General features: G+C 57.6%; 10 protein-coding genes across 10 annotated transcripts; 6 read left to right on the plus strand and 4 right to left on the minus strand.

Annotated features, from left to right (window-relative positions):
• Window positions 1-1072: 1072 nt before the first annotated feature.
• SCP_0116780 (hypothetical protein) lies at window positions 1073-2152 on the plus strand (the record flags this gene model as incomplete). The annotated part of the gene is made up of 4 exons (XM_027753897.1): window positions 1073-1135; window positions 1205-1544; window positions 1592-1782; window positions 1892-2152. 4 exons carry the CDS (start codon window positions 1073-1075, stop codon window positions 2150-2152), a joined length of 855 nt encoding a protein of 284 aa, XP_027609698.1.
• Window positions 2153-3118: 966 nt separating this feature from the next.
• On the minus strand, window positions 3119-3555 carry SCP_0116790 (U6 snRNA-associated Sm-like protein; the record flags this gene model as incomplete). The annotated part of the gene is made up of 3 exons (XM_027753898.1): window positions 3119-3150; window positions 3201-3314; window positions 3396-3555. The coding sequence occupies 3 exons, from the start codon at window positions 3553-3555 to the stop codon at window positions 3119-3121; spliced, it is 306 nt and encodes a 101-aa protein (XP_027609699.1).
• A 196-nt stretch (window positions 3556-3751) lies between these two features.
• On the plus strand, window positions 3752-8365 carry SCP_0116800 (hypothetical protein; the record flags this gene model as incomplete). Its single annotated transcript, XM_027753899.1, has 18 exons — window positions 3752-4117; window positions 4330-4351; window positions 4410-4497; window positions 4554-5903; window positions 5959-6112; window positions 6168-6306; window positions 6370-6549; window positions 6601-6651; window positions 6707-6728; window positions 6781-6888; window positions 6953-7097; window positions 7160-7231; window positions 7291-7331; window positions 7388-7610; window positions 7663-7721; window positions 7772-7902; window positions 7952-8129; window positions 8194-8365. 18 exons carry the CDS (start codon window positions 3752-3754, stop codon window positions 8363-8365), a joined length of 3501 nt encoding a protein of 1166 aa, XP_027609700.1.
• Window positions 8366-8764: 399 nt separating this feature from the next.
• On the minus strand, window positions 8765-13823 carry SCP_0116810 (hypothetical protein; the record flags this gene model as incomplete). The annotated part of the gene is made up of 7 exons (XM_027753900.1): window positions 8765-9066; window positions 9117-9190; window positions 9245-9476; window positions 9541-10898; window positions 10955-13536; window positions 13600-13653; window positions 13707-13823. 7 exons carry the CDS (start codon window positions 13821-13823, stop codon window positions 8765-8767), a joined length of 4719 nt encoding a protein of 1572 aa, XP_027609701.1.
• A 380-nt stretch (window positions 13824-14203) lies between these two features.
• Window positions 14204-14653, plus strand: SCP_0116820 (predicted protein; the record flags this gene model as incomplete). The annotated part of the gene is made up of 3 exons (XM_027753901.1): window positions 14204-14308; window positions 14367-14412; window positions 14463-14653. 3 exons carry the CDS (start codon window positions 14204-14206, stop codon window positions 14651-14653), a joined length of 342 nt encoding a protein of 113 aa, XP_027609702.1.
• Window positions 14654-14763: 110 nt separating this feature from the next.
• On the minus strand, window positions 14764-15415 carry SCP_0116830 (Prefoldin subunit 6; the record flags this gene model as incomplete). Its single annotated transcript, XM_027753902.1, has 4 exons — window positions 14764-14838; window positions 14949-15009; window positions 15077-15201; window positions 15254-15415. 4 exons carry the CDS (start codon window positions 15413-15415, stop codon window positions 14764-14766), a joined length of 423 nt encoding a protein of 140 aa, XP_027609703.1.
• Window positions 15416-15837: 422 nt separating this feature from the next.
• Window positions 15838-16814, plus strand: SCP_0116840 (Vesicle transport v-SNARE protein; the record flags this gene model as incomplete). Its single annotated transcript, XM_027753903.1, has 5 exons — window positions 15838-15946; window positions 16009-16067; window positions 16151-16513; window positions 16580-16641; window positions 16724-16814. 5 exons carry the CDS (start codon window positions 15838-15840, stop codon window positions 16812-16814), a joined length of 684 nt encoding a protein of 227 aa, XP_027609704.1.
• A 344-nt stretch (window positions 16815-17158) lies between these two features.
• On the plus strand, window positions 17159-18125 carry SCP_0116850 (Protein SYM1; the record flags this gene model as incomplete). The annotated part of the gene is made up of 8 exons (XM_027753904.1): window positions 17159-17184; window positions 17240-17354; window positions 17413-17446; window positions 17504-17592; window positions 17643-17673; window positions 17739-17818; window positions 17880-18000; window positions 18052-18125. 8 exons carry the CDS (start codon window positions 17159-17161, stop codon window positions 18123-18125), a joined length of 570 nt encoding a protein of 189 aa, XP_027609705.1.
• Window positions 18126-18304: 179 nt separating this feature from the next.
• Window positions 18305-22420, minus strand: SCP_0116860 (hypothetical protein; the record flags this gene model as incomplete). Its single annotated transcript, XM_027753905.1, has 8 exons — window positions 18305-18514; window positions 18575-18756; window positions 18807-18975; window positions 19028-19097; window positions 19149-21068; window positions 21125-21246; window positions 21301-21438; window positions 21491-22420. 8 exons carry the CDS (start codon window positions 22418-22420, stop codon window positions 18305-18307), a joined length of 3741 nt encoding a protein of 1246 aa, XP_027609706.1.
• A 131-nt stretch (window positions 22421-22551) lies between these two features.
• On the plus strand, window positions 22552-23550 carry SCP_0116870 (hypothetical protein; the record flags this gene model as incomplete). Its single annotated transcript, XM_027753906.1, has 5 exons — window positions 22552-22828; window positions 22877-22996; window positions 23046-23097; window positions 23152-23377; window positions 23437-23550. The coding sequence occupies 5 exons, from the start codon at window positions 22552-22554 to the stop codon at window positions 23548-23550; spliced, it is 789 nt and encodes a 262-aa protein (XP_027609707.1).
• Window positions 23551-25250: the final 1700 nt, after the last annotated feature.

The following is a 25250-nucleotide window of genomic DNA, read 5'->3' on the forward strand; positions in this document are numbered from 1 at the left end:
CCGCACTGGCTTCTGGCTACCTTGAACAGCTCGCCTTCGCGCAACTGGCCCAGTCTCTGATCAATCGACGGCAACGTGAAGGCCATCCGTCTCGCTGATGTTACCACTGCCGGCGAACCCCATATGCCGTGACCCTGACACGCTCCGCCTCCAGCGCAATGGTGCCCTGCATGCCCAGAACCTCTTCCAGGACATGGTGGACCGCCTCGCCGCGCAACAAATACCCTGGAGATAGCTCTGTGGTTCTGTTCACCGCATTAATGTTATCTGGGATGAAGAATGGGGCGACAGATAAGCTGCTGGCGACGATAACGAGTCTGCCAGTGGTAAGGGCACAACTTTGGTGGCTGAGGGGGCCACTTCACACGACGCAAGCGTCCAACATGATCGACCTTAAAGCTTGGAATGTCAGTCACTGCGATTGGCTCTGGTCTATCTATGCATTTTTTGTTTAGAATGCCACAATTGTACTGTATGCCCTCTGCTTTGCTACGATCATAGCGCCTATGGCTCGTAGGTCATCGTCCGGGGTGATCCGCTGGGCAGCGAATGCGGACGGTCCTCTTTTCTGGGTTGGAGTTGTGGATTTGGGGTTGCTCCTTCTGTATCTTTTATTGTCATACCAAAAGGCCATCCACGAGAAGGGCAGAGTTACCGCAGCTCTCCGGAGGTTCGGCGCTAGCGGACTGCTCACGAATTCCTTAGATTAGAGATCATCGCGGTTCTCTGCTGGCCGTGATTTTGGATTAGGACATTTGTACGTTCTCCGCTACGCTGCTCTCGCGCTCTCGTACGTATTATCCATGTCGATATAATAATCTCCGCTCAATACAGCCATGGTTCGGTCTCTATGGAACTCCGCTCTGGGATGTTCGGTAAAGAGCGCTGCATTTCATGCATATGAACGACACGGTACACGTGAGCGCGTGAACATCCACGCGCCTGCCGTTTCTACGCGTACCTCCCCGGCAGGACGCCTTCGAAGTCGACGCCAGCGGCATAATGCTGTCTCCAGCCTACAAGTTGGGCTGCACTCCCTGCTCGCCTTGTTCGCTCTTCCGACTCCAGAGTCATGTCAGCTAATCCTACCTCTGATGGACCATTGTCCATGTCGACGAGGGTGAAACGACTTGTGGTACCCCCATTCTAGCTCATGCACACCTCACGTAACATCTGACCGTATTTATTATCTGGGCACCTACAGTCCTCCGATCATGTATGGATACCGGCCGCCACTGGTGGCGCCTGCCTTCTGTTAGGAGGTGCCATCGCGAGGTTCCGGCCGCAGTATGGGCGAGTGTTCGACCGCCCTTGGTACAACGTGACGACCATCACGGTCGCATTTACGGCGTACCCGTATATGTTCTGGAAAAGGAAACTGATGGCGGAGGAAGCTGGACGGGATGAGTCCTTCGAAGCAATCAACCGGGTCGGGTGGGATCTTGTGCAAAATGAGCGCGAGTTGCGTCGTGGGGCATTTACAAGTCCTGCTATGAACGTGCCTTCTTCGACGACCATTGCCAGTCCACAGAAGTCGTCTACAGGTGAGTAAGACGAGGGGTGCGAAGCATGTACTTCATGTGCCTTGCAGACGGAGAACAGCATGGCAAAATTTTAGAAACGATCACTGCGTGGACTCACCACGTTTGGTCCTTCCCATCTACGCGCAAGCGAGTGCACACTCTCCTGCAGCCCATGCTCGAAGCGGAAGGTGTATCCCCATACGACATAGATGTCTGCGTAACGCATCTGGCTAACACCGTTGATATCTACACGTGGAATGTACGTGGTGTCCTCGACAATGCCAGTGCTAAACTGACGCCGCGTTCATCTAATGGTCTCCATTCGTCCTCTATCGGGCGCTTGTCACTGGAATGTGCATTTTCCACAGGAAGTAACAACTGGCATGTTGATCACTCTCATGGGTACCGTCGCGGGAGGCTTCTTCTCTAGGAAGTCGTTGCCACGTGTGTCCAGTGCTCTGAACATTGCCCACGGCTTTACTGTGTGGTCAGGATTAGTCGTCCTCTGCAGCATCTACCCGTATCTGCTCCAACTGTATCCAAGGTCCATGCGCGACAGGCGCCGTGTCGCAGCGGCCATGGCACGATTCCGTGCCACTGGCACTCTGCCACTTGCACGCAAAACTTGATTACGACGTACGTTGTGTAGTTCCGCCATACAGATTTGACGGACCCTGTCTTCGCTACGTACCTTGGTACTGTGATGCTCTCCGGCTTTCTAGCTACACCATGATTTGTTCTGCTTACGTTTCTTGCAACCATACCCTCCTCTCATCCACTACATACCTTGTTACTGTCGTGCTGTCATGCTCTCCTCCTTTCCTGCTATGATACTGTGACGAGCTCTGCTCACGTTTCTTGCAATCACACCCTCCTCTCAGGCGATCGACTGGTGTGGCTGCCCCGACAAAAAGACATTCCATGAGACAGTAAAATCGGAAGGGCCAGAACATTGACTTCGGAGCCGCCACTGTACTGGTATGCCGACGTGGGAACGTATGACCGCTGAGATGAATATTACGATCGTTGTCTGCATACAAAGATCGAACACAAATCATTATGACGATGCGGTCTGGCTGTATAATATTGCACTGACCGCGAACAATTCCATGTTGAACATAGGAACTAGAGACTCTGATGGTCTCGAGTTGGTCTTGAGATCCATAAATGTGAAGGTTTAGGCTCGAAGTGGACTCTGCCGTTGACTCGCCATTGGGCAGACAATGCCACTATGAGAAAATTGAAAGAGAAAGTTCTGCGAAGTGTTGTGCGTTACACTGCAGCTCGCCTGACGCCGACATCTAATGCAGGCCCGTTGATTATCCATAACCTAACGCCATGGGCAGCAATGACAGCATCATCCCTCAAGCCCGCCATCTGGTGCCAAATGACATTGTGCTCGCGCAGAGCTGTCCATTCATTTTCAATACGGGACGCATACAATACAAGGACAGACTACCGACCCTTCTCGTACACTCATCGTGCAGAACGTCCGGATCAAAGAGCCGTGGTGGGCCTCAGGCAGGATTCGTATCACCTCAGAACGCGCGAGAAGTTGTAGTGAGACGACCATGGACTGCTCAGGCTAGCAGGTGTCATAGCGGTTCGGCAGCCGAGATATACAGCACTGAAGAGAGTATCAACTGGATGTTGTTGTGGGAAGAATAAATACCATACCGTTGTTTCCACGAATGAATGCGTCCCCGTATCGGTTGGTCGCCCTACCGTTGACGTGCTCCTCCGTCTGCTCCAGCGCGATGTTCATGTACCCATCTAGACACGAAAGAACACCTACAGCACAAAATGAATGACAAGAAGTAAGATAGACGGTAGCGTTATTTCTTGAACCCAACTATAGAGAAAATCACGCACCTCTGTAATCTACGCCAGAGGTGAGACGAACGACCACTCGTTTGCCTACAACGCCCTTCAAAAAGTCTGTTGGAGATCCTGTGGTCGGAGCAGGTGGCGGGGGCTGTGGAGGTGCTTCTGCAGGAACAGGAGGTGGTGGAGGGGTCGCGTCGTCGTCCATCGTCGCGGTGCTCGTCGTCAACGTCCGTTGCCGTTGCGGGAGTGAAGAGGCGTGGGATTGTCGGGAATAGCCGAAAGCCGCGGGTAACCGGCAAGTATGATATCATGACCAATGTTGTGTGAATAAATGTTCTCGGCCGTTCGCTGAAACTTGTCCGTGACTCTGCTCGTGCGGAGATGTTCTTGTCTGCTGCGACATGGATTCTCCAGGACCACAACATCGTTACGACCCACGCCTGGGCGACGAGGAGAAGACAGAAAACCATGACCAGGAAGTTCCCAACCACCGCGTCCCGAAGCATGTGCGCTTGTCCGAGCAGATTCCTCGCTCTGCAAGCCCCAATGACAAGGAGGGCAAGGGCTCGTCGTCGGGCGGTCAACCCGAACCTGCGAGATTACGGGTCGTGCTCGGAAAAGTGGCGGCGTACAGCCCGTTCGACTTTAAGTGGATACCGAATAACTTTACGTGGTCGAAACTCAAAATCGTGATTCGCTGCGCCATCATGGCTTGGGTATCGTTGATGTTCATGATTATTCCACGGCTGGCAAAACTGTTGGGACAGGTGAGTGGCTCAGTCAATCGTCTTGCGTGCGCCAAAACGGCGGGCTTCGAGCAAATGTTACATTCGCGGTCGAATTGCGTCGTTAACGTGGCGCATTCGGCGGCGGCGAATGATTCATTGTGCAGCGTATTGGTATACGCCACTACTCTTTCTATGACTGCTTTTCAACGCCAAAAGTAACACCCACAAACTTATAGTCTCCTTCGTTGTAGGCGAGCTTCTTGATTATGATAGGCCAGTAGTCAGCTCGCTTTTACCGTGCTCCGGAGTTCTTGAATAACAAGATTTGCAGCTGCGTTTCTCAATCCTCCTAGACAACCATTCATTGCAGTATTGGAACAAGAGCTGATCTTCCTAGGCCTTATTACTACTGCTTGGGCGTAAGTATTCATTACAGAAAGTCTTTGCTCTCCCATTTACGTCTGACCCTGTCTAGATGGAGCTGTTTGGGCATATTTCTTGCAAATCTAGCCCGCACGCATACCGATCACAATGCCAGTCCGGCAACTATCATTACGGGACGATATATCGAAGCTGGGCCGACAGTTATCATGGCAGTATTCATCTTCATTGGCGTCGCGGTGATGTTATTTATCAGGAGCAAGAAGGGCCCAGGTCCCTTCCTCTTAGCCTCTATATTCAGCTGTATCTGTATCGATTTGACACTCACCACAGCCGTCCTATATCCATACCCATTCTACCTTATCGGCTCAGCCATCCTACTGCCGCTGTCTTTCCATGCCGCACTGTCGATATTGTCCGCAGCGATAATATTCCCCTCCACAATCACAGCGCAATACACGAACGCATTGGCGGGCGCTATGGACCCGCTCAACCACGCCCTAACCGAGCACCGGACGATCTTGAAGACGCTCGCAAACGCTCCTTCGTTTCCTATTGCCGTCAAACGCATTTCAGGGCTCGTGTCTAAGGCCGAGGGCGGCCTCGCTCCCGCCTCTGCATCTTTACGCCTGATGAAGCGCGACATTGTCTGGGGTCGTTTTCCACCGTCCGAGGTCGGTGGGCTGCAGTGGTGGGTGCGACGCCTCGTCATGCGCGCCAACGGCATGGGCATATTCTTCACGCTTATTGGGCCAACTCGAGAGCGTTTCCCTGTCACGCCCCTCCCCTCGCACCCCAGCACCCCGGTGATGGGCAATACACCAATTCCTTCGCGCCCCATGACCCCATCTCCTCTCAGCCCCGCAGCGTCGCGCCCGTCATCCCCGCCTCCATTCAGCCCTCCCGGAACGCCGCGGAACAGCCGCCCCCTACAGTTGTCGAACCAATCCGCCCGGCGGCGCCGACCGAACTCGTCGCAGGACCGCCTGCACACGTCCTTCCGCCAGACACTATCGCGCCAGCTCCACATCAAGCTTGGCAAGCACGCGGAGGACACGCATGATCGTCATCTCCATTTCTCCCTTCTCACTCTTGCGCATTCCCTCGCGCCGACGCACGTCAGTACTGCGTCGTCCCTCGAAGCCTCCGTCGGTGTTTTTGAGTCCCAGCGCTACCTTACGCTAGAGGCGACGCGCTTGTCGCATCACGACTCGCCTGAGGCAACGAACCAGTTTATGTCCCTTCTCGGAGAGAGCTGTGATGATTTGTTGGGAGCCTGCTCGGATTCGCTGAAGGGTGCGCAGGGGTGGATTCGGGAGGTGCGCAGAGGCAACTTTGGATCGCGCGAGAGGATTGAGAAGGCGCGCGGTGAGCGGTTAAAGCACTTAATGGCGCTGAAGGAGCAACTCGGCCAAGAGCTGGAGTGTTTCAGGAAGCAGTCCAGGTATGAGAGATCAGATCTGTCCGAGTATTGTCTTGATCATACTCTCTTTTCTCAGACATCGAGTACTGGATCCTTATCGTTCAGCCTTCGATCCGAGACGCGTGGGTTCGCCAGAGGGCGCTATTGAACCGCCGCCGCACAGATACCTATTCCATTGTTACGTTTATCAGTTCCACTTGACGCAGTTCGGGCTGGTGCTCACTGACCTGGTGAGTGCTCTTACTATGCCATTCCATCCTTCATGCTGATCGGCTGTTCATGCAGCTTGATGAGATTATTCGCATGGAGCAAGAGTATAAGCGAGCTCGTCTTTGGACCCCGTCATTACCTATCCGCAAGTGGCTTCAATGGGGTCCCTGGGACCTACAGTCAGATATAGACCGTAGCGACGATGAAGATCCAGGTATGTTGCTGAGCAACGTAGTCGTCGTGTGGTTTTATCTGAATTTTTGCCTCTTTTTTCAAGATGTCATCCCTGGCATTCCACCGGAATGGCTCACCGACTTAGGAATGGCTTCTCGACGAGATCCTGATGCACTCCCTCCATCAAATATATTCGAAGAGGTAATGCATTGGATACATGAGATCATTACAGGTCTGGGCGGTGGCAATTCTCTGTATGCGCTCAAGGCAGCGTTGTTGACAAGTTCAGTTAATATTGTGTCTACCTCCGCGTTCTCGTCTGACTCTTTATTAGTCATATTGTGCATTCCTAGTTTCCTGAAGAGCACCGCTTCGTTCGCCTATGGTATATTCACAGTGTCATCTGTCCGTGCAAGATTCTGACCCATTATTTTCGACAGCACAAAGATTTGTTTGGGGAATGTAAGTGCATGGTGATCTCTTGTGCAGTGCGCGCTTTCACCAATGTCTACAGCTTCATGGGCCAATTATCCCTCGCGCGTTTCCGCGGCGACACGACATTTGGACTTGTCGCACGGGTGATGGCTACATTCCTGGGTGGTATTTGCGGAATGGTCATGTGGTAAATCGGACCCTTTGGTCGTTTATCGCTCAGACTTACTACTGACATTTCATCTCACGAATAGGTATATTTCTACTGGTAATGGCAGAGGCAGCTACTACGGTCTCGCAGCAGTCTGTGCAGTCTGTTTCCCACTCTTCTATTATGGTCGTCTGTATTGGCCGGGTCCGCCTATGACAAATACTATCTTCTTCGTCACCACAGCACTGGTATGCCCTTCTCTGCGATTTTTGTTTCAATCAGGGTGACACGAAATGATATCATGTTATAGGTGTTCGGATACTCGTGGCAAGATACGCACTCTACTGTGGCGTTCCATTATTACGGGTGGGGCCTTGCCTGGGTAAGCAAGATTGTGTGTAATTGTTCATTCAACTGACGGGTGTATCTACTTGGATGTAGCGCAGATTTGTACTGGTGACTGCAGGAGTTACTGCGGCGTTGTAAGTGTATCTAACAAATCCTGGAGAACATTTGATTTTAACCTCGACTCGCGAAGTATATTTTCCTTCCTCCCGCCTTCTACGACGCTTCGCCGATACCAGCGCACTATGTTGTCAACAACGGTCGCGGAACTCGGGAGCGTATACTGCTCAATTGTATCATTCGCGAATACGCATGGCCGTCACAGCGTTGACAAAGGAGAAATCAATCAAAGTCTCATGGCTACCCGAATCAAACTGAAGCGATCTCTAGTGCTGAAAGCGAACATTATCTATGAGGTTTATCTCTTCGTCATCAGAGTGCGCTGCACCTCATCGCATACTATATCAGTTCTCCTTGCGAGGAAAATGGCCTTCGAAGCGCTACCAGAAGATCCTAGAGCTGCAATTGTTCGTGCTCGTTTCTGTATCTCAATTGCACCACTGACTCCCGACTTCAGACAAATAGCGTATCTGCTGTCACATCTGATGTCCGTTGTGGAGCATTTGGAACCGGCTTGGTCTCGCGCATTCTTACGCAGAACGCGCTTCCTAGACTCCGACTTCCAAGGCGATGTCCTCGCTGTTATCAGTACGCCGCCTTGCAAAGGCTCCTATCGTACCTTCTAATCATTCTCCAGGCATGATTTCCACATCGCTCCGAACAGGAAACCCCTTGCCCCAGATTTCGCCATGTCCACTGCTGGATCGCTTCATGATATACACTCACGGTCTGAATGTTATCAGACAGGAGGCTGATGACGACTATGGATTGCCACGCACGATGACGATCGACACCTTAGAGAACGAACAATATCTGTGAGTGTGGGCCCTCGACTACCTGTGGCTTTGTTTGTGTCCCGCGCTCATGTTGTACCTTCAGGTGTTTCTCGGTGGGAGTGACGACTGCGTTTGGTATTGTCATGCGGTTGGACAAACTCATGCTTGCCACCAAGGAGTTGGTAGGGGAGCAATACCATATTCATGGTATTGGCTTGTCGGGACCACGGGATTTTTTGGAGTCGGCTTCTATTAGGCCGTCGAAGGACGCTTGAGACGTCTTCACGCGCTGTTGTGATCTTTCAAGGACTTGTCCAGCACGTCATTCGCTATCCTACGTTCTACTACCTGTAACACCTTTATACGTTAGACGCACTAATAGCACCCAGAGTACCGGACGGCAGGCACAGGACTTGGCAAGCAGTCGCCAAATTCATGTACAGAACGAAAACATTGGACGATTGTGAGATAATTTACTACATACAATACTACAAGTTATAGCCCACATCATGATATGGAAAAGATAGAGAAGAAGCTTAAGGGTGAAGGGAGTCGTAGACATGGGTCGTAGATACACCTACTTGAACGATCGATGTGTACCGGAATGCGTGATATTGCAATATATCGACTTGACGAATAAAAGAACGAACAGACCATGGCCCTCCCGACTGAACCTAGCTTCTCGGAAGAGAGATGGCGGGGACGGAGATGCCAGCTGGGAGCGCTGACGACAGAACGCGAGACTGGGTCTGGCGTTTCACTTGCGCTTCCAGTTTGCTGCGCTGCTTGCGTATATCTTCGTCCTTCAGCTTCACCGAGAGTGCGAGATCGATCAGGGCGTCCGGAGTCCGAGGTAAATAATTAGCGGGTGGATGCGATAGAATAGCGAACAGGGGGTCGTGTCCAGCACATTTGAGTAGCAATTGACGACAGCATGTTAACAACGCGATACCGATGCGGAATAAGAACGGAACTCCTGAAGAGCCGAGCGTGAGGAACGACAGCGTGCGAGATGGGAAGACGTACCCTCAAACAGAAATACATCCCAAACACGATGGAAGTACTCGGGAGAAAGAGCACCGACAAACAGAGACGTAAACCTGCCGAAAACAAATGTCCAGCGCTGAATGTGAACAACCGCAGAAGAAACGCACCATGGTCTGCACACGCTGATAGGTGAGACTGCCATATCGAGGAAAATCTTCTTCGCCAACGCAGAATCATTCGCTTCTACAGCCTTACCAAACAGAGCAGCATCCACGTCCAGTTGTATAGCGTTGGATGAGAAATAGGGACGCAGATGAGTGTCCATAAGTGAGATGAAAGTCCAGAAAGCATCTTCTTCGGGCGACAGCAACAAGAGCTGGCTTGCGATGGAACAGAGACCTAGCGCAATAAATACCCTGAAGTGAGTCACGCAGCATCACGATGAGCTATCTATCGCACAGACCTCGCGAATACTGTATATCTGGAACCATAGACAGATACGCTTGGAGGACATTCATCAGAGAATCATCATGCATCACCGGCAGGTGCACAGAAAGCTGGCGAACATCGCGCTCGATGTCCGCAGACGCGGCTACCTTTTCCCGTTGGAGCAGCCGCGTATATAGGCCCTCCATGCGTTTCGCCTTGCTGTCCGTCAGGTGCGCCCATACGAGGTAGCGAACGGACGCGGGTACGCCTTCCAACACCATCTTGCGGACCTTCTTGCTCTTCCGTGCCTGGGAGGGCGACACGGATGACATCGTCGAGATCCACCTCAGTTCCCGTTGGCGATGAGCCTCGATGTCCGCAGCGTCCATCACTTTGTGCGGCCTGGACTCCGGTGGAGCCTGATCTACATATGACGTTCTCACCACAGCATGCGGGCTCGGCGGCGGCGGTGCAGGGAGCTCCCCAGACGTCGGGTTCGCGCGCTCCTGCAGCGCACTGGGCAAGGGCAGCGAGTCCACGCTATTTTCCGCGAGCGGCGACTGCGGTATCCCGGGCCTGACCATCTCAAAGTCCATGTCCTCCACCTGCACCGTCTTCTGATCGCGCTCGAACGAGCGCACGCTCGACGAGGGACTGCGTTCTTCGTGCTGCAACAACTGCACCCGCAGCGCCGACGTCGATGTCGATATTCGCGACAGTCCTTGGGTAGGCCGAGAAGGGCCGGATGCTAAACTGGACATGATAGACACCATGTCGTCCACCCGCTTTGCATCTTCGCCCGATCGGCGCCCTTGCGACGACATGCTCCGTGGCGGCAGCTCCGCGGCGGTGGTGGTCTTCCCCGGACTTGATGTCACAAACGACTTGCTGTGTCGGATGACGGGCACGGAATTCGCCTTTATCGGTGGGAACTTCGGGGTGAGCGAAGACCGTGGGGCACGCTCGTCCTCAAGGATCGTTCCGATCGTCGAATGCGGAGGCATGACGGGTTCTGCGGCAACGGCAGCGGCACTTTTAGCATGAGGACCACCGGATCCACCTTGCTGTAAAGTAGCAGCAACAGGCGTTCCTGGCGGTGAGAGTGCAACCGGCGAGGTGACGGCGGATCTCGTTGACGGATTTGGGGACGGATTTGGGGATGGCTGCGGCGACGGCGCGTGCGGATACGCAGCGACGACGTTGTTCTGCGAGAGCGAGAGCGGCGACGGCGCATGCACAGCGCGCACCACCGTGGCGGAATGCGAGACCGTCGCGCGCTGCGGCGCAGGGAGGGACACCGGCGCCATCGGCACCGCCGCGAGCGCAGACTTGGACCGCTTCGTCAGCATCGGCATCGAGGGCGAGGATGCACGCAAGCCGCCTTCCTCTTGGCTACAACAGAACAGCATCAAAATACCGACAGAGACAGAACGCGCGCACACACTCACCTCCGCTCGTTCGGCAGCGCCCCCGGCTCGAACGGCGTGTCGAACCCAGAAAACGAGCGCGACCGCGGCCGCACCGTGCTCACCTGCGGGAAGAAGTTCGCACGCGGTATGGCCTTCGCAGGCCCCTCCGACTCCGCCCCCGTCTCCGCCGTCTGCGGCATCGCGCGCTCGCTCTCCGCCGCCTCCGCAGGCAGCGGGGGAGAGCTCACCAGCGATCCCCGCAGCGAGCGCGACACCCCAGGCCTGTGCGCGGGCACGTTCATCTGCGGCTCGAGCCCAAACGAGATCGGCACGGGCCCGACGGCGCTCGCGAGGTCGTGCTCGAACAGCCCGTAGATCGTCGTCTGCCGCGGCCGCCCCGTGCTCAGCGCGAGCTGCAGCGCGTGCACGACCGAACCAGGGGGAGGGCCGACATGGGACGGGAAATGACTGGGGCTGGGGACGGGCTGGCGGCCGTATAGTGGCCCTGCGGGCGAGTGCGTCGGTTTCGGGGCGTGGGGGTGGGGGAGGAAGAGGCTCGTGCGAGCGTTTGGGGACGGAGGCGGGCGGTTAAGGTTGAGCGGGCGGGGAGCGGGCGATGCGTTGTTCCGGGTACTCTGGGAGCTCTGCGGGGGTTGGTGAGGGAACGACGGTGAGAGCGGGGATGAGGCCAGGCTTTGGGGAGAGGGCGAGTTGAGCAGGCGGGGAGTGGGCGGTGCGTTGTTCTGGTTATTCTGGGAGCTCTGCGAGGTTTGGCGGGGGAATGATGGTGAGAGCGGAGATGGCGCGAGGGGTTGGGGAGATGGTGAATTGAGCGGGCGGGCAGCGGGCGGCGTGTTGTTCTGATTACTCTGGGAGTTCTGCGGGGGTTGGTGCGGGAACGATGGCGAGAGCGGGGACGGCGTGAGACGCCGGGGAGATGGTGGATGGGGAGACAAGGGCGTGTACGGGGGCGGCGGGGCTGAACTCGGCTCTACGGAATTATCATCCTCGGCGACGATGTTCCGGCCAAACGCTTTCCGGTCGTCCGCCCGCACCGCTTCCTCATCGCGTTCCCGCACAACGGGATTCATCGTGCGCGGCCCGCGCTCCAACTCCAGCCTCTGCCTCGCAGCAGACGCCGCACCGCCAGCGCCAGCCGGGTAGATAGCCGAAGGGAACGTCGACGCGAACGACTCTGACGAGCCCGGCGTCGGAGACTGCGCCGGCGAGCCGAACGCAGCATGCAGCAGCGGGAACGGCGACGGCTCGCTGACGAGCGACAGCGGCGACGGCTTCGCCCTCGCCGCGCGCTCAGATGCGTTGACGACGTTCAGCGGCGGGTGATCAACGACGGGATCGACTGACGATTGGCCGGCGGAGCCAGAGCCCGACCTCGTCCGCTCTCTGAACGACTCCACCGACGGCCCACCGCTCCCCACCCGCTCTCCAAATTCTCCAGACGGGCGTTCGCGCACGGGGCCGTGCAGGTCCGGCGGGACGGGCGGGACCGCCGGGCCCGACGCGAGCGAGAGGAGCGAGCCCTTGGACATGCGCGACGCGCGGGACGCGACGGAGAAGCGCGAGTAGCGGTAGTTGTCGTAGATGTCCGACGCGCCCTCCCACTCCGAGCCGCCCGCCTCCGAGTCGTGCAGGGACGGCCGCAGTGACGCGCGCGACGGCGACGGCGGCAGCGCGGACGCCGAGTACTGCGATAGCGCGCGCGCGGGGCGGTCCACGTCCGTGCGGGGGGCCGGTGCGTCTGGCGGCGAGCCCGCGCTTGTGTTGGGACTCGTGCTGGGACTCGGCGTGCGCTCCTCGACGGGCGGCGTCTCGGTGCCGCTCTGCCGGCTGCTGCTCGCGAAGCTGGCGTCGTCGCCGGAGCCGGAGCCGGAGCCGTCGTGTCCGCCCATGAAATCTTGCAAGAGCGAGAGCCCGATCCCGAGCTCCCCATCAGAAAGCGCAACAGATATCCGCGCGCTCGCGTCCGTCTCGTCGTAAACCGAATACGACTCGTCGTGCAGACGGAGCGAGACGTTCTCGCTGGGCTCTTCCGTCGCTTCGCGCGTATTGGTGTCGATGAAGGTGTCGGGAGTGAGTGGGCTGCGCTTCGCGCTGGGCTCCTCCGGCAGCGCGAGCGGCGAGAGCGCGGGGGCGCGTATGGCCGGCGACCCCGGGTGATGGGAGCTCGCCGCGCTCGCCACGCGCACCTCGTCGCGCGGGAAGTCCGCGGGCGAGATCGGCGCGGACTCGAGGGCGGTGGAGATGGACGAGTGGCTGGCGGAGCGCGCGCGGTCCTCGTCCTGCAGCGCGCTCTGCACGCGGAGCGGTGAGGCGTGCGGGGACGGCGAGGCGGATGCGGACGCGGAGCGCGGGAAGCGCGGGGCGCGCGGGGAGCCCGAGGAGGAGACGGTGGACATGGAGTAGCTGTGCGTGAGCTGGGCGGCGAGCGCGGGGGACGCGGTGTCGCGCGCGGAGAGCGCTGTTGCGCTCTGGGAGGAGGAGCGGCGCGAGCGGGTGGAGGCGAGCGAGGAGGAACGTTTGGCAATGACGGGCTTCTTCAGCCGGCTGTGGAACTGCACGTCCGAGCCGCTGAAACGGCCTACGACACCTTCGCAGTAACCCTGGCCACGAGTGAAGGGGTGGAGGTCAGCAGATGCGTGCAAGGAGACGAGCGGGGTACGTACGAGATAAAGGTCATCCTTCTCTGGCAGACGCATGAGCACGGTTATCTCGTCGTCCTGAAATTGCATTGTCTAACGAGGACTCGCAATGACGAGAGTATGAAACTTACTTTCATGAACATGAGATCCTCCGACTCCTCCGCGACACAGTCCTGCAGCGCTGTGCACTTGCCGATGCCGCCCTTGGCGGCGAAGCGGGTCCAGCGGCCGAGCTCGGTGGCGTCCATTCGCAGGCGGTGGAGTATCAGAAGTTGTTAGCAGAATTTGACAAACGGTCGGCCAGGACACAGCTAGACGAATATATAGCAGACTGGGAGAGCGTCGATTCGGAGACGCATAGACTTGATACGTGTCAACCTGAAACGGCGGCAAGAGCACCGGATAGCACAGGTGGTTATATGTACGAGTTGCTTGCGGCAGAAATGAGGGGAGGAGGAAAGGAGCGTGGACGGTGTGGACAGCACCGAGGAGCCTGAGACCGTTGCGGGCGAGAGTATGCACGAATTATTTACGTGGCTTGCAATTTAATTTTTGGACGGGGTTGTCCGAGTCCCCGGCGGTGGTCCGCGGACCGCGTCTTTTGCTCTGCGACCTCGCACTCGCGACGATGCCGCCGATGGCGTTCACAGGACTGGTCACGAAAGTGGGCGTGATGAACAAGACGGCGACGGTGACCGTCTCGCGCTTCATCCTGCACCCCAAGACCGGCAAGGTTTATTATAGTTGATAATCTGCTCTCTCGCTCGCGGTAACTAACCGTCGTGTGCCAGAGACTCGAGCGCAGCAAGAAGTATCTCACCCACGACGAGAACAACCGTGCGTCCGCTCCTCTCACGATTACCTGCGCACGTTGACCGCCCGCGCAGAGCTCCGACTAGGCGACACCGTCCTCATCCGCAACTGCCCGCCCATCTCTGCCCGCAAGCGCTTCACCCTCGAGAACGTCCTCAAGAGCCCCGAGGCCGAGCGCGACGAGCTGCACGCGCGTGCAGCTGCCGAGCAGCACCAACACCTCCCGCCCTCGCGCCCGTCCTCGTCCGAGGACGCCTCTCTGTAGCACGGTGCGTACCCCTCTCCGTCGTTATCCCTTCGGGTAGAACTAAATTTTTATGCGTACATACGTAGGAATACACGACGCCGCCATTTCTATCACACCGACTCCGCCCCTCACGCCGTGACCGTTGCGGGTGCGGCCTGCGGGCCGCCCTGCTGCTGCTGCATCGCCATCTGCATCTCCACGAGCTAGACGCAAAAGTAGCATGTAATCGTTAGCAACGGAGGCACAAGCGCATACAGCCATAATACCATGGAATAGAGTTGGGACGCAGGATCGTAGCATAGCAATGACGCACCTCCAATTGCAACTTGTCCGACCTCTCCTTGAGCCCCGTCAGCTGTTGCTCGAAACGCTTGCTGCAGTGTCAAACACGAGTAAGTAGGGTATATACACCTCGAGAGCAACGCAGCACGCAGCACGCACATCTCACTCCGGATGAACTCGAGCCTTTTATCGACGTTCGCCCGCGCGTCCACCTGGTCCTGCTTCACCAGCGCGCTCCCAATCAGCTTGTACACCACGTTCTCCGGCGTCAGCTGCGCGAACTCCTGCGTGCCCGTTCAGTCCGGGTATGAACTGTGTGAACCTCGGGGCGCGCACCTTCTGCACGAGCTCGTTCTCGGAGAGCTGCGCGTTGAGCCGCTGGCTCGCCTCCACGGCGGTCGATATCTCGTTCTGGACCTTCTGGTACGCGTCCGCCACCGTCTGCGCGCGGTCCTGCAGCGCCCGCAGGTGCGAGACTGAGCTTGAGGAGGAAGACATTTAATAATGCAGATGTGCGGCAGTGGCCGATCCGAGTCCTGGCTCAGGTTAATCGCCCAAATCAGGCAGGTCACCTTCTTCAAATGGAAGGTTTGTAAGCACCACCGGCGGAATTTTTGCGCGACGACAGAGAAGAAAATAATACATTCGTCCATGCGATGCAGTGACAAAAATCGTCTCTTGACAAGGTCCGTGTAGCCAGACACAGAGCTCGAGAAAAATGACGATCGCTACAGTAGACTGTCCCAATCTGTGTGGTCTCGCAGCGAGCGGCACCAGGCCCGCGCCAAACACCTACAAATACCACTACGCGCGCCAATTTAATGTAATCCCTCCTGCCAAGTAACCACTACTGACATCCCGCAGCAGGCGCTGTGCGCTGGTCGTCCCCTTCTCGACATCCTTCCACCACAGCCGCGACGATGGACAACTCGCCGACGGCGCTGTTCGACTCGTACGAGCAGGACTTTTCGCAGATCCTCCAGAGCATCCAGGACAAGCTCAATGGAGAGGCCAAGGACCAGCAGGGCGGTGAGCTCGACCCAGCTGTCGTCCCTATCCTCATATGCTAATGTTATCCTCCCGCGTGCTAGAGCAGCGCAAGGCCGCGCTGCGCAGAGTAGAGATGGAGCTCGACGAGGCGGACGAGATGGTGCGCACTCCTTCACCCTCCCAATCCGCCCTACCTGACGATCCCGACACCGCCGACACTGCTGACATACCGACACCCGCCAGGTCTCGCAAATGGAAATAGAGGTCCAGGGCATCCCGCAGTCCCTCAGGCCCTCGTACCAAGCGCGCATCAAATCCGCCAAGGCCGCGCTCCAGCAGCACAAGAAGCTCTCCAAAGACCTGCACGCGCAGTTCTCGCGCGCGGACCTCCTCGGCTCCCGGGCGGGCGAGGGCGCGCCTTCGGACGACCCGTACGGCGGCGCGAGCGACCGCACGCGCCTGCTCGCGGGCACGGCGCTCCTCGAGGACGGCTCGCGCCGCCTGATGGAGAGCCAGCGCATCGCGCTCGAGACGGAGGAGCAGGGCTCGGATATCCTGCGTAGCTTGCGCGGGCAGCGGGAGCAGATCCAGAATTCGCGCGATACGGTGAGCTGTGCCCCCCCGCCCTCTTTCTTCTGTGTGGTGGGGCAGAGCTGACGTGCACGCCGACAGCTGCAACGGGCGGATACGTCGATAGACCGTGCGTCGGGGACGCTCAAGAAGATGATTAGACGGTGCGTGCGCGCGTCGCCCTCTCTTGCTTCTCCAACGCGTCTGACAGATGGATCTGACGCTGTGCTCCGCTGCGTATTGCAGGATGTACCAGCAGCGCGTCGTCATTGGGGCCATTGTCGTTGTGCTCGTCCTACTCATCGCGATCATCCTGTGGGCAAAGCTCTGGCGGTGAGCGGCGCCTGCAGCTGTCGGATATCCCCCACCCGCCAAACGGAGTGCTGCGGACTTGGTTGTTTTATGGAATTATATATTGTGTATATCCCGTGTGTTTCTCTCTCGGTACCGTGTTTACGGCGTTTCGCGAACTATATCCTAGCCAGAGCATGAGCGTTCGCAGACGCGTTGCGCGTCTGCTGCAGTCGGCACCCGGGGCGGTTTCACGGGGTCACGCCCACTGTGGGGGCGGGTTTTACATACTCGCCAGCTGCCGTCGCCCACAGTCGACATGCTTAAATTCTCGCACTGTCGACCCCGCGCTTCCCCACTCCAACCCCCTTCTGAGTAGGACGTACTGCCATGGCCGCCCTCCTGCAGTCGTTCAAGTGAATCTGCACCGTTCTCCCTTTCCCCGCGCTGCGATGCTCACGCACCTTGCAGCGCGGCCCTCGTCCGCCGGCCTATGCTCACCCAGTGCGCGACGTCTGCGGTCCTCTTTGGGAGCGGCGATGTTGTTGCCCAACAGGCGTTTGAGCAGAAGGGGAGGGAGCACGACGTGCGTATCCGTACGCGTGCACTCACGGTTCGCTTTCTGACTTGTGTTGTGGATGCAGTTCGCGCGGACCGCGCGGCTCGCGTTCTATGGCGGTGAGTGTTGCGTTCGATTCTTCTCCTGTGTCGCTGTGCTCATGCGCGACGTGCCAGGTGCGATATTCGGGCCTCTGCTCACCAAGTGGCTCCAGCTCCTCAACCGCATCTCCTTCGCGTCCCCCATCAAGGGCGTCGTATACAAGGCATGCCCCGTCCCTTCCCGTCGTTCCTCCGGGGCTAATCTCGCGCACAGGTATGGATGGACCAGACGATGTTCACCCCAGGTACGAGCTCGAAGCCTCTCCTCACACTCTACCTCTCCATCGCTGATTGAGCCCCCACCCCCCAGCGGTCATCGGCATCTTCTTCGGCTCCATGACATTCCTCGAGGGCAAGGGCGTCGCCCAGGCGCAAGAGCGCATCAGCGACGTGCGTCCCCCGCCCCCCGCCTCCGTTCACTCGCTCGTATCTTCCTGACATCGCCCGGCAGGCGTACGTCCCGACCCTCGTCCGCAACTGGGGCGTCTTCGTCCCCGCCCAGGCCCTCAACTTCGCCCTCGTCCCGCCCCACTTGCGCTTCGTCGCCGTCGGCGCCGTCTCCCTCTTCTGGAGTGCGTATTCGAACTGTTGCGAGACCGTGTTCGCTGACTGGCGGTGGCTAGACTCGTACCTCAGCGCGGTCAACGCGCGGAACGCCCGCCTCGAAGCGGGCGGGGAGGGCAAAGCAGCAGTGTGATTACCCGCTATGTAGATCTCGACATCGTAGAAGGTCTGGCCTCGTAGAAAAGCGCTCGACGTGGTAGACTGGTAGCCATTACCAAGCTGTACATCCTAGATTAATATACCTCGTGCACACATATCCATACCCACCCTCCGCACCCGCCAGATCATCCCAACCCCCGAAATGCTACCGGCCTACGCCTCGACCGAGCCCGCAACCCTGTTCGTGGGACTGTCCCAGTCAATCTCCTGGCGCAGCGCACCCGTCAGGATGAGCTCCTGCGTGTACACCGCGTGACCCTGCTCGGCCAGCGGCCGCCAGATCGACACGTCCGTCGGCGACGAGATCACGTACCGGTGCGCCTGCCCGCTCAGAATGCGCGCCGTCGGTGTCTGCGTTGACAGCTGCGGTCGTAGTATAATCAGAAGGGACGACGAAAACGAATTTATGAGAGGGTTAATCACCTGCCCCCCGTTGGCGGTGACGACGTTCTTGAGCAGCTTGTGGTCGACCCCGATGCGCGGCGTCGCGTAGAACGTCATCCCTGCAAAGAGCTTCCCGGCGTGCGCGCGTCGCAACGCCTCCGCAAGCTTGAACCCGAACTTCTTCTCCGCTTCCGGGTCGACGAGCGCATAGTCGCTCTCCGCTGTGAGTTAAGTTAGCAGAAGGAAGGGGTACAACGGGAGGGGGACTCACGCAGCAGTTGCTTCGTCGCTGCGGACGCGAGGAGCCATTTCTCGCTCAGGATGTGTTGCACGACCGGGAGGGCGCACAAGAATTTCTCCGTCCGGACGACGTTATTCGTCACAAGGTGCGTGCACTCGGTCGGCTTCGTCGTCATCTTCACGCCCATCCTGGTCAGGACCTGCATAGCAGGTAAGCACGAGGAACACGCCGGCGAGCGTCGGTTCACGCACCTGTTTCACGTCGTCCGAGACCGAGAGCTGCGTCGTCATGATCCGAGCATTCTTGGGGTTTGTACGAGACCTGTTCGCTCGTCAGATTGTGAAATCCATGAAAAGTCAAAACAAGACACACGTATTCGCTGCACCCAGAGACACGCGTTTCGCACCGCTCTCAGGCTTGCGACGAGGCTTTCCTATACCAGCCTCTGAGGAGTCTTCCTCTGAGGAGGAGGAGGAATCGCGTTTCCTCTTCCCTGAACTCTGCCGCGCACCTCCTGCCACCCCCGCCTTCCCTTTCTTCGCGCTCGCTGTCCCCACACTCGTCCGTAGCCGCTTCTTCATCGGCTGCTCCTCCTGCTCTTCCGCCCCATGCTCCTCCGCTGCACCCGATACACGCTTCTTACCCCTACCTTTCCGGGCATCCTCATCAAGCGCGCCCACGCTGGCGCTCTTGCTTTTATCCCTCTCCTCAGCCTCCCACACGGAGCGCACCGTACCGTTCTTCATCTCCTTCTGGAAGTTCATCACGTCCGGCATGATCTCCTCGTGCAGCTTCCGCGTCGCCCTCGTCGCCGCCGATCGCCTCGACGGCGTGCGCGTCAGCGCCGCCGGCATGGGAGCCGTGGTAATCGTGGTGCTGTCCTCTGTGGGAGGCTGGAAGGACACAGATGAAGCAGCGCGCTTGGCGGAGCCCGACGGCCGTCCCCGTTTGGTCGGGGACTGCACGGATGCTTCTGGTGCGGCGGCGCGGACGGAGTCCGTCCTGCGTAACGCGCTCTTCGCCGGCGTGCCCTGCACGGATTTCTTTGACTTCGGGGAAGAGTACACTGAGGCGGCGGTGGGAACCAGTACGGAGACCTGCTGACGAAGTTTGGTGGGAGATGTGGAAGAGCGCGATGGCGCGACGGACTCAGGAACGGTCGCTGAGCGGGAGGCAGGGCCAGTTCTCTTCGGGTGGGCGGGCGCAGCGGAGGAGCTGGAGTCGGAGGAGTCCAAGTCGCCCTGTATCGGTAGTTTGAAGCCTTTGATGGGCTTTGGAGGCGCGTCCGCTTTCTGGGTTGGCTTCCGGCGGGCGCTGCTCTCGGCTTTGGGGGGTTCCATGTCTTCGTCTTCACTGGAGTCCATGGGGATGATGGTCTTGCGCTTTGACGGACGGACTTTCGGTGCGGGCCGGTCGTCTTCGCGTTCCTTGTCTGCTCGATTGGCTTTCTGTTTGTCCTGCCTTGGTTTCCGCTTTGGAGGTCCTATCTTCATCTTGTCCTGTGCTTCCTCCGCTTCCAGCCTGCTCTTCGACTTGTATTGTCTTAGGACAGATCTGGACGGTGACGTTATTGGCTGAAGCTGCTGCTTCTCTAGCTCTTCTGGCTCTGGAACAGAGGGCGCGACATCCGAGGAGGACTGCCTGCTGTACCGCCGCACCAGCTTCTTCTTGGGAGGCCTCGGAAGGGGAACAGACGGCACAGGGACGTTCTCGTCCTCGGCCTCGTCTTCATCAACCGTGACCACCTTCTTCTTCCCGTCGCCCTTCTTCGTGGAAGGTTTTGCACCGTGACCCTCGTCAACGTCCATCGCACCAGCATCTTTGTCCCGCGGAGGCAGGATGTCCGCGTCGACGTCCATAATGCTCGCGTCGACGACCTCGCCCATGACCACGTCCTCCACCTCCCGCGCGCTGTTGCCAGTCCGAGCCGGAGAAGGTGTCGCACGGATGTGCCTATCCCTACTTCCTTCCACTCCGTCCTCCGTCCCATTCTTCCCGAATGACTTCCCCTCCGTCAACGCGAGTGCCTTCTCCTTCGCCGCCGCCTTCTCAGCCTCAGTCCCGGGAATGCCCGCTCGCGCCATTGCGGCGAGCTCCTGCTGCGTGTATTCGAGCGGGCCGACGCCGCGCTCGCTGAGGAGACCGCCAAAGTCGACGCCGGGCGGGAAGCACAGGTATTTCTCGAGTGCGGGCGTTGGTGCGCGCCAGTGCACGAAGGCGTCCTCAAGCCAGGTGTGGTTCACGAGGGGGATCGACCAGGATACTGCTTTCGCTGTCTTCGTGCCGCCGACGCTGTGTGAGTAATGAATGAGGGGGCGTAAGAAGGGTTAAGCGGATGAGGGACTTACTATGCAGCGATGACGATCGTGTTCGTGTTGGACATGCTCGCGGTGAATTTGCCGCCCATGGTGGAGACCAGCTTCTTGAGATACTCGCGATCTTTACCGGTGTAGTTCGTGATAGTGATAGACTAATTGAACAGTGGTTAGAATCTTTCGGGTGTCAATAAATCGTGGACACTTACGTGCTCCGCAAATCCTTCAGGAGCACCTTTAGGTATCGGATAGTGCAACAATTTATCCGTAGGGCGGGAGAGTGCGCCCGTGGACCGCACATGCCACAGCCACGTCATGCTGCCGATCGTCTTCTTCGCCTTGAATGCCTTTCTCAGAGTTAGTGGTTCAGCTCCTTTTGCAGAAAGACCGGACACATACTTTGACATAGGCGACGCCCACCCTGTATCGCGTGATGAGTACGTCCGCCTGCTGGACCTGTCTGGCCTCTTCCTGCGCGACTTCGAGTAGCGTCCCAGATCCGATCAGACTGAGCGGTATTATGATGCCGCCCTCGCGGCGGATGTCCTCCTCGTGGGCGTCCCGCTGGCTCGCAGAGAGCTCCAGGGAGTCGCTGAGCAGAATGCGCAGGCCATTCCAGATGTTGCGCGGTGGCGCACGGGAAAGTCGGCGATCGAACGACGAGGCGAGCGCCGTCTCGTAGAAACGCTTCTTCTCGCTGGACAGACGGTACGGCACGTCGGGCGCGGCGCCGTCCGTGCTCGTCTCGGGTTTGAAGACGCGAGGGTGAGGCCATTCGTACTCGTCAGTGGGAAGGCCGCGAATTCCAAGACGTACCGTATCGTCGAACCAGTGAGGGACGAGTACGCACATGGCTGTCTGCTCACGATAGTGCATCGCAGTCTCATACTTGGCGCTCCCCGGCGAGAGCGCGAAGAGGTGCGTGACGTCGCGGGTGAGTGCTGTACGCCACTGTCCGCCAAGGGATGTGATCCCGGCTGAGAGGAGCTCGAGGTCGGCTGGAGAAAGGTCTGTCGCCGTCGCTGTGATCCCCGAAAAGAGATTGGCGGGGTTGGGAGAATAGTGCTCGGCCGCCTGCTGTTTACCCAGAACAAACGAGCGCTCTGCCCATGTAGGTATAACTTGCTGAACTTTGTCCTTGTTGGGTATCCTCTCGAGGACGTCGTCTGAGGGCGGTGTGAGGGTGATGAAGTGGGTCAATAAGGGGTCATCGAGTGGCACGTCGGATGCTCCTTCGTCGTCGAGGATCTGTTTCAGCTGATCTCGAAGGCAGCTGGGGATGCTGATCGAAGTATAGTAAAAGACACCGGCGAAGATGGACGGAGCCATGAGAGGAACGTTGGGAACGTTGAGCGAGGGGCGACGAACGCGTACACGAGACGCGTGACCCGTCGCGCCGCCGTCACGCAGGTCACACGTCTCCTGCGCTGTCTGCGACGCCTGCGACGATGGTGCTTAGCATGGCTAGGCGTTCTTCACACCCTGCAGTGCACTCGCCCTATTTCCCGGCGCCGCCTTTTCGTCGTCGACGCAAAAAGTCTCCCAAAATTCTGTACACTTCTCCTTATTTCTCGCCTGAACGTGTGCAAAGGTGTTCCGCTGGCAGCGGTACGCCTGCGGAAGGCCCCCACAACGAATACCAGTCCCTTCTCGAACTCTCTGGGTTCAAGTACTACAGCCAGGACTTCCTTGCGGCCTTTCAGGAGCTGTACTTTGCAAAGCCCATACTTATCCAAGGTAGGTGACGGCGTCTTCTCGATCGTTCAGCGCTGAGTTCCTCATCAGATCATGTTGCTCACGACCCGTGGAAATTCTTGCGCGCTGTCATGTTACTCAACAGGCCAAGGGGTGCGAAGACTGTCCCGGTGTTCTTCAATCTCATGAAACCACAGGATTTCGCCGTAGGTTGGGAGAGTTTATTCTGCTTCCATGCTGCACGACTTACCTTCTCCAGCACCGCAGGATGCAGTGGAGGAAATTATCAGGACCCTCGGACTGAGTAATATGTGCTCAGAGCGGCTGATCACCTTGTCTCGAATGTAGATAAATGATCCTCCCAGGCCCGACCTCCTGCGCAAATGGAGGTGCAAGACAAACGTGTACAGCTCCATAGTTGCCGACAGTGTCCAGAATGTGGTCGCTGAAGAGACAGGTTATAAGCGGACACCTGCGTCACACCTTCCTGGATGCGGTCCATACGCGCTCGACTCATGGCGCATCTTCTGTGCCGGCAACGAGGAATGGATGTCTGTGCTGCCGAAGGACAAGGAGTTGAAGAAGTTTCTTGTGAGTTCTCTTTCCCTGTGTGATTGTTCTTTTTATAAACGAAAGCCACCGTTTCGAAGTGCTGGAAATGGGCATACGAGGAGTTTCACCAGTGGGATCCTGAACTCGGCCTCGGCAATGTGATCACACTGGATTATGTTCGGGATCCGACAGTGCTGTTGCCGAGTGAGTAGTATTATATATATTAAACCTCATACTGGGCACATTTCGGCGGCAGCCCTGCCACTATTCACTATGCTATCTGTCTTTTCCATTATTTCTCGCATGTCGTAATGCTTTCGTGTAACATATATTGTCGTAATGTACATCAATTACTCATACACATCCTACATATGAAAACATCAAAGTGAAGGAGCATATGCAATATTGAGAATGAGAGCATAGGAATGCAGCAATATTAACAACAACCTTCCATGTTCAGGCCCTCCTGACACCGGAAACGGGGACTAATATCTAAGTTCCTTACATTGTGGGAACATCCGGCCTAACATTGTACATGTATGACGGCCCGTATGTAGCTCCGACGGTCGAAAATATGTTTACAATGTAAGGCCTGATGTCTGGGCATGCGATACCCAAATCACACATTGATAATGTGTGATATTGCGACATATACAATGTTCGCAAATGGCTATGAGGCCTCCTAGGCCGGCCGTAGGGTCGCAGAGGGCGGGGGACCCCAACCCTAGGATGGGGGTTCGCTGAGCCGAGGGCTAGGGGTGCATGTCCGCTTTAGGAAGGAGGCCATTGCCGAACCCTATGGACAGTGCCGTAGGGCATGTGCGTCATCATTAGCGCTGGTGAGGGGCCTCTGACCTGCGTGGCCGTCGTGGACGGCCATGCACGGAGAGGCTCCACTGGCTGCATAGGCCAGGTGGCACAGAAGGTAAACCACGCTGGGCACGAGTGGCCGTCCTGGACGGCCGTTCGAGGTGCATGAACTGCCAGTACTGAGTGGAACCTGAGCCAAGGCTAGGGGTATGTGTCTGCTTTGGGAAGGAGGCTGTTGCCGAACACTACGAAAGGTGCTGTTGGCACGTGTACCATCACTAGCGCTGGTGAGTCGCCACTGTCCTGCACGGCCGTCGTGGACGGCCATGCATGGTGGTGGTGGTGTATTACCGACATGGGTCCCAGTTAGGAATGCTAGGCTGCCACTGTAGTAAGCATATGATAAAGTAGACCTGTAGTAATGTACTACGCAATCATGATATGTATTATTACAGCGACACATCCATAACCAATGCCACTTCAAAAGCCTCATACTCCTCAACCATAGCTCGCGGCCAAAAGAGGCTCAGATGGCTGCATAGGCCAGGTGGCACAGTCAGCAAAGCACAGCGGCTGTGAGTGGCCGTCCTGAACGGCCATCTGCTATAGTGGCCACCAGGGGGACAGACCACAAGTGGCAGTCCAGGAAGGCCTATCTATAGGCCGCAGGCCTAACGCTACGTTAGGCCGCCCGCCTTTCGGCCTCGACATCCCTTCCTTCCTCCCTCGTTTTCGGTCCCTCGGCTATCTCAAAAGAACGCCCGATATCGAATCTACCCACCACCCGAAGATGGGATTCGACCGAGCTCTCGGTCGCCGTGGCCACCGGCGGCAATCAGCCGACTTTCCCACCGCGCGCGTTTTCCACTTCTCGATTTTTTCCCATCCCCTTCGTCTACCCCTGGCCTCATATTGTATATGGTCCGACAGCCTGACCTTCTGGCTTCAAGGGGCCACCGAGTTCGAGAGGGATGTCGCACTCTGGTCAAAGATTTCGCCGGGATAAGTGGCGGGGCGCGCGCCAGCGCGCCCATCGTGAGTTCTCTCCCTTCGTTTCCGACGTTGCGCTCACTCAAATCCCTCGAACGCGATACAGTCCGGT

This window comes from Sparassis crispa, assembly GCF_003851025.1.
Source record: "Sparassis crispa DNA, contig_000000F, whole genome shotgun sequence".
NCBI lineage: Eukaryota > Fungi > Basidiomycota > Agaricomycetes > Polyporales > Sparassidaceae > Sparassis > Sparassis crispa.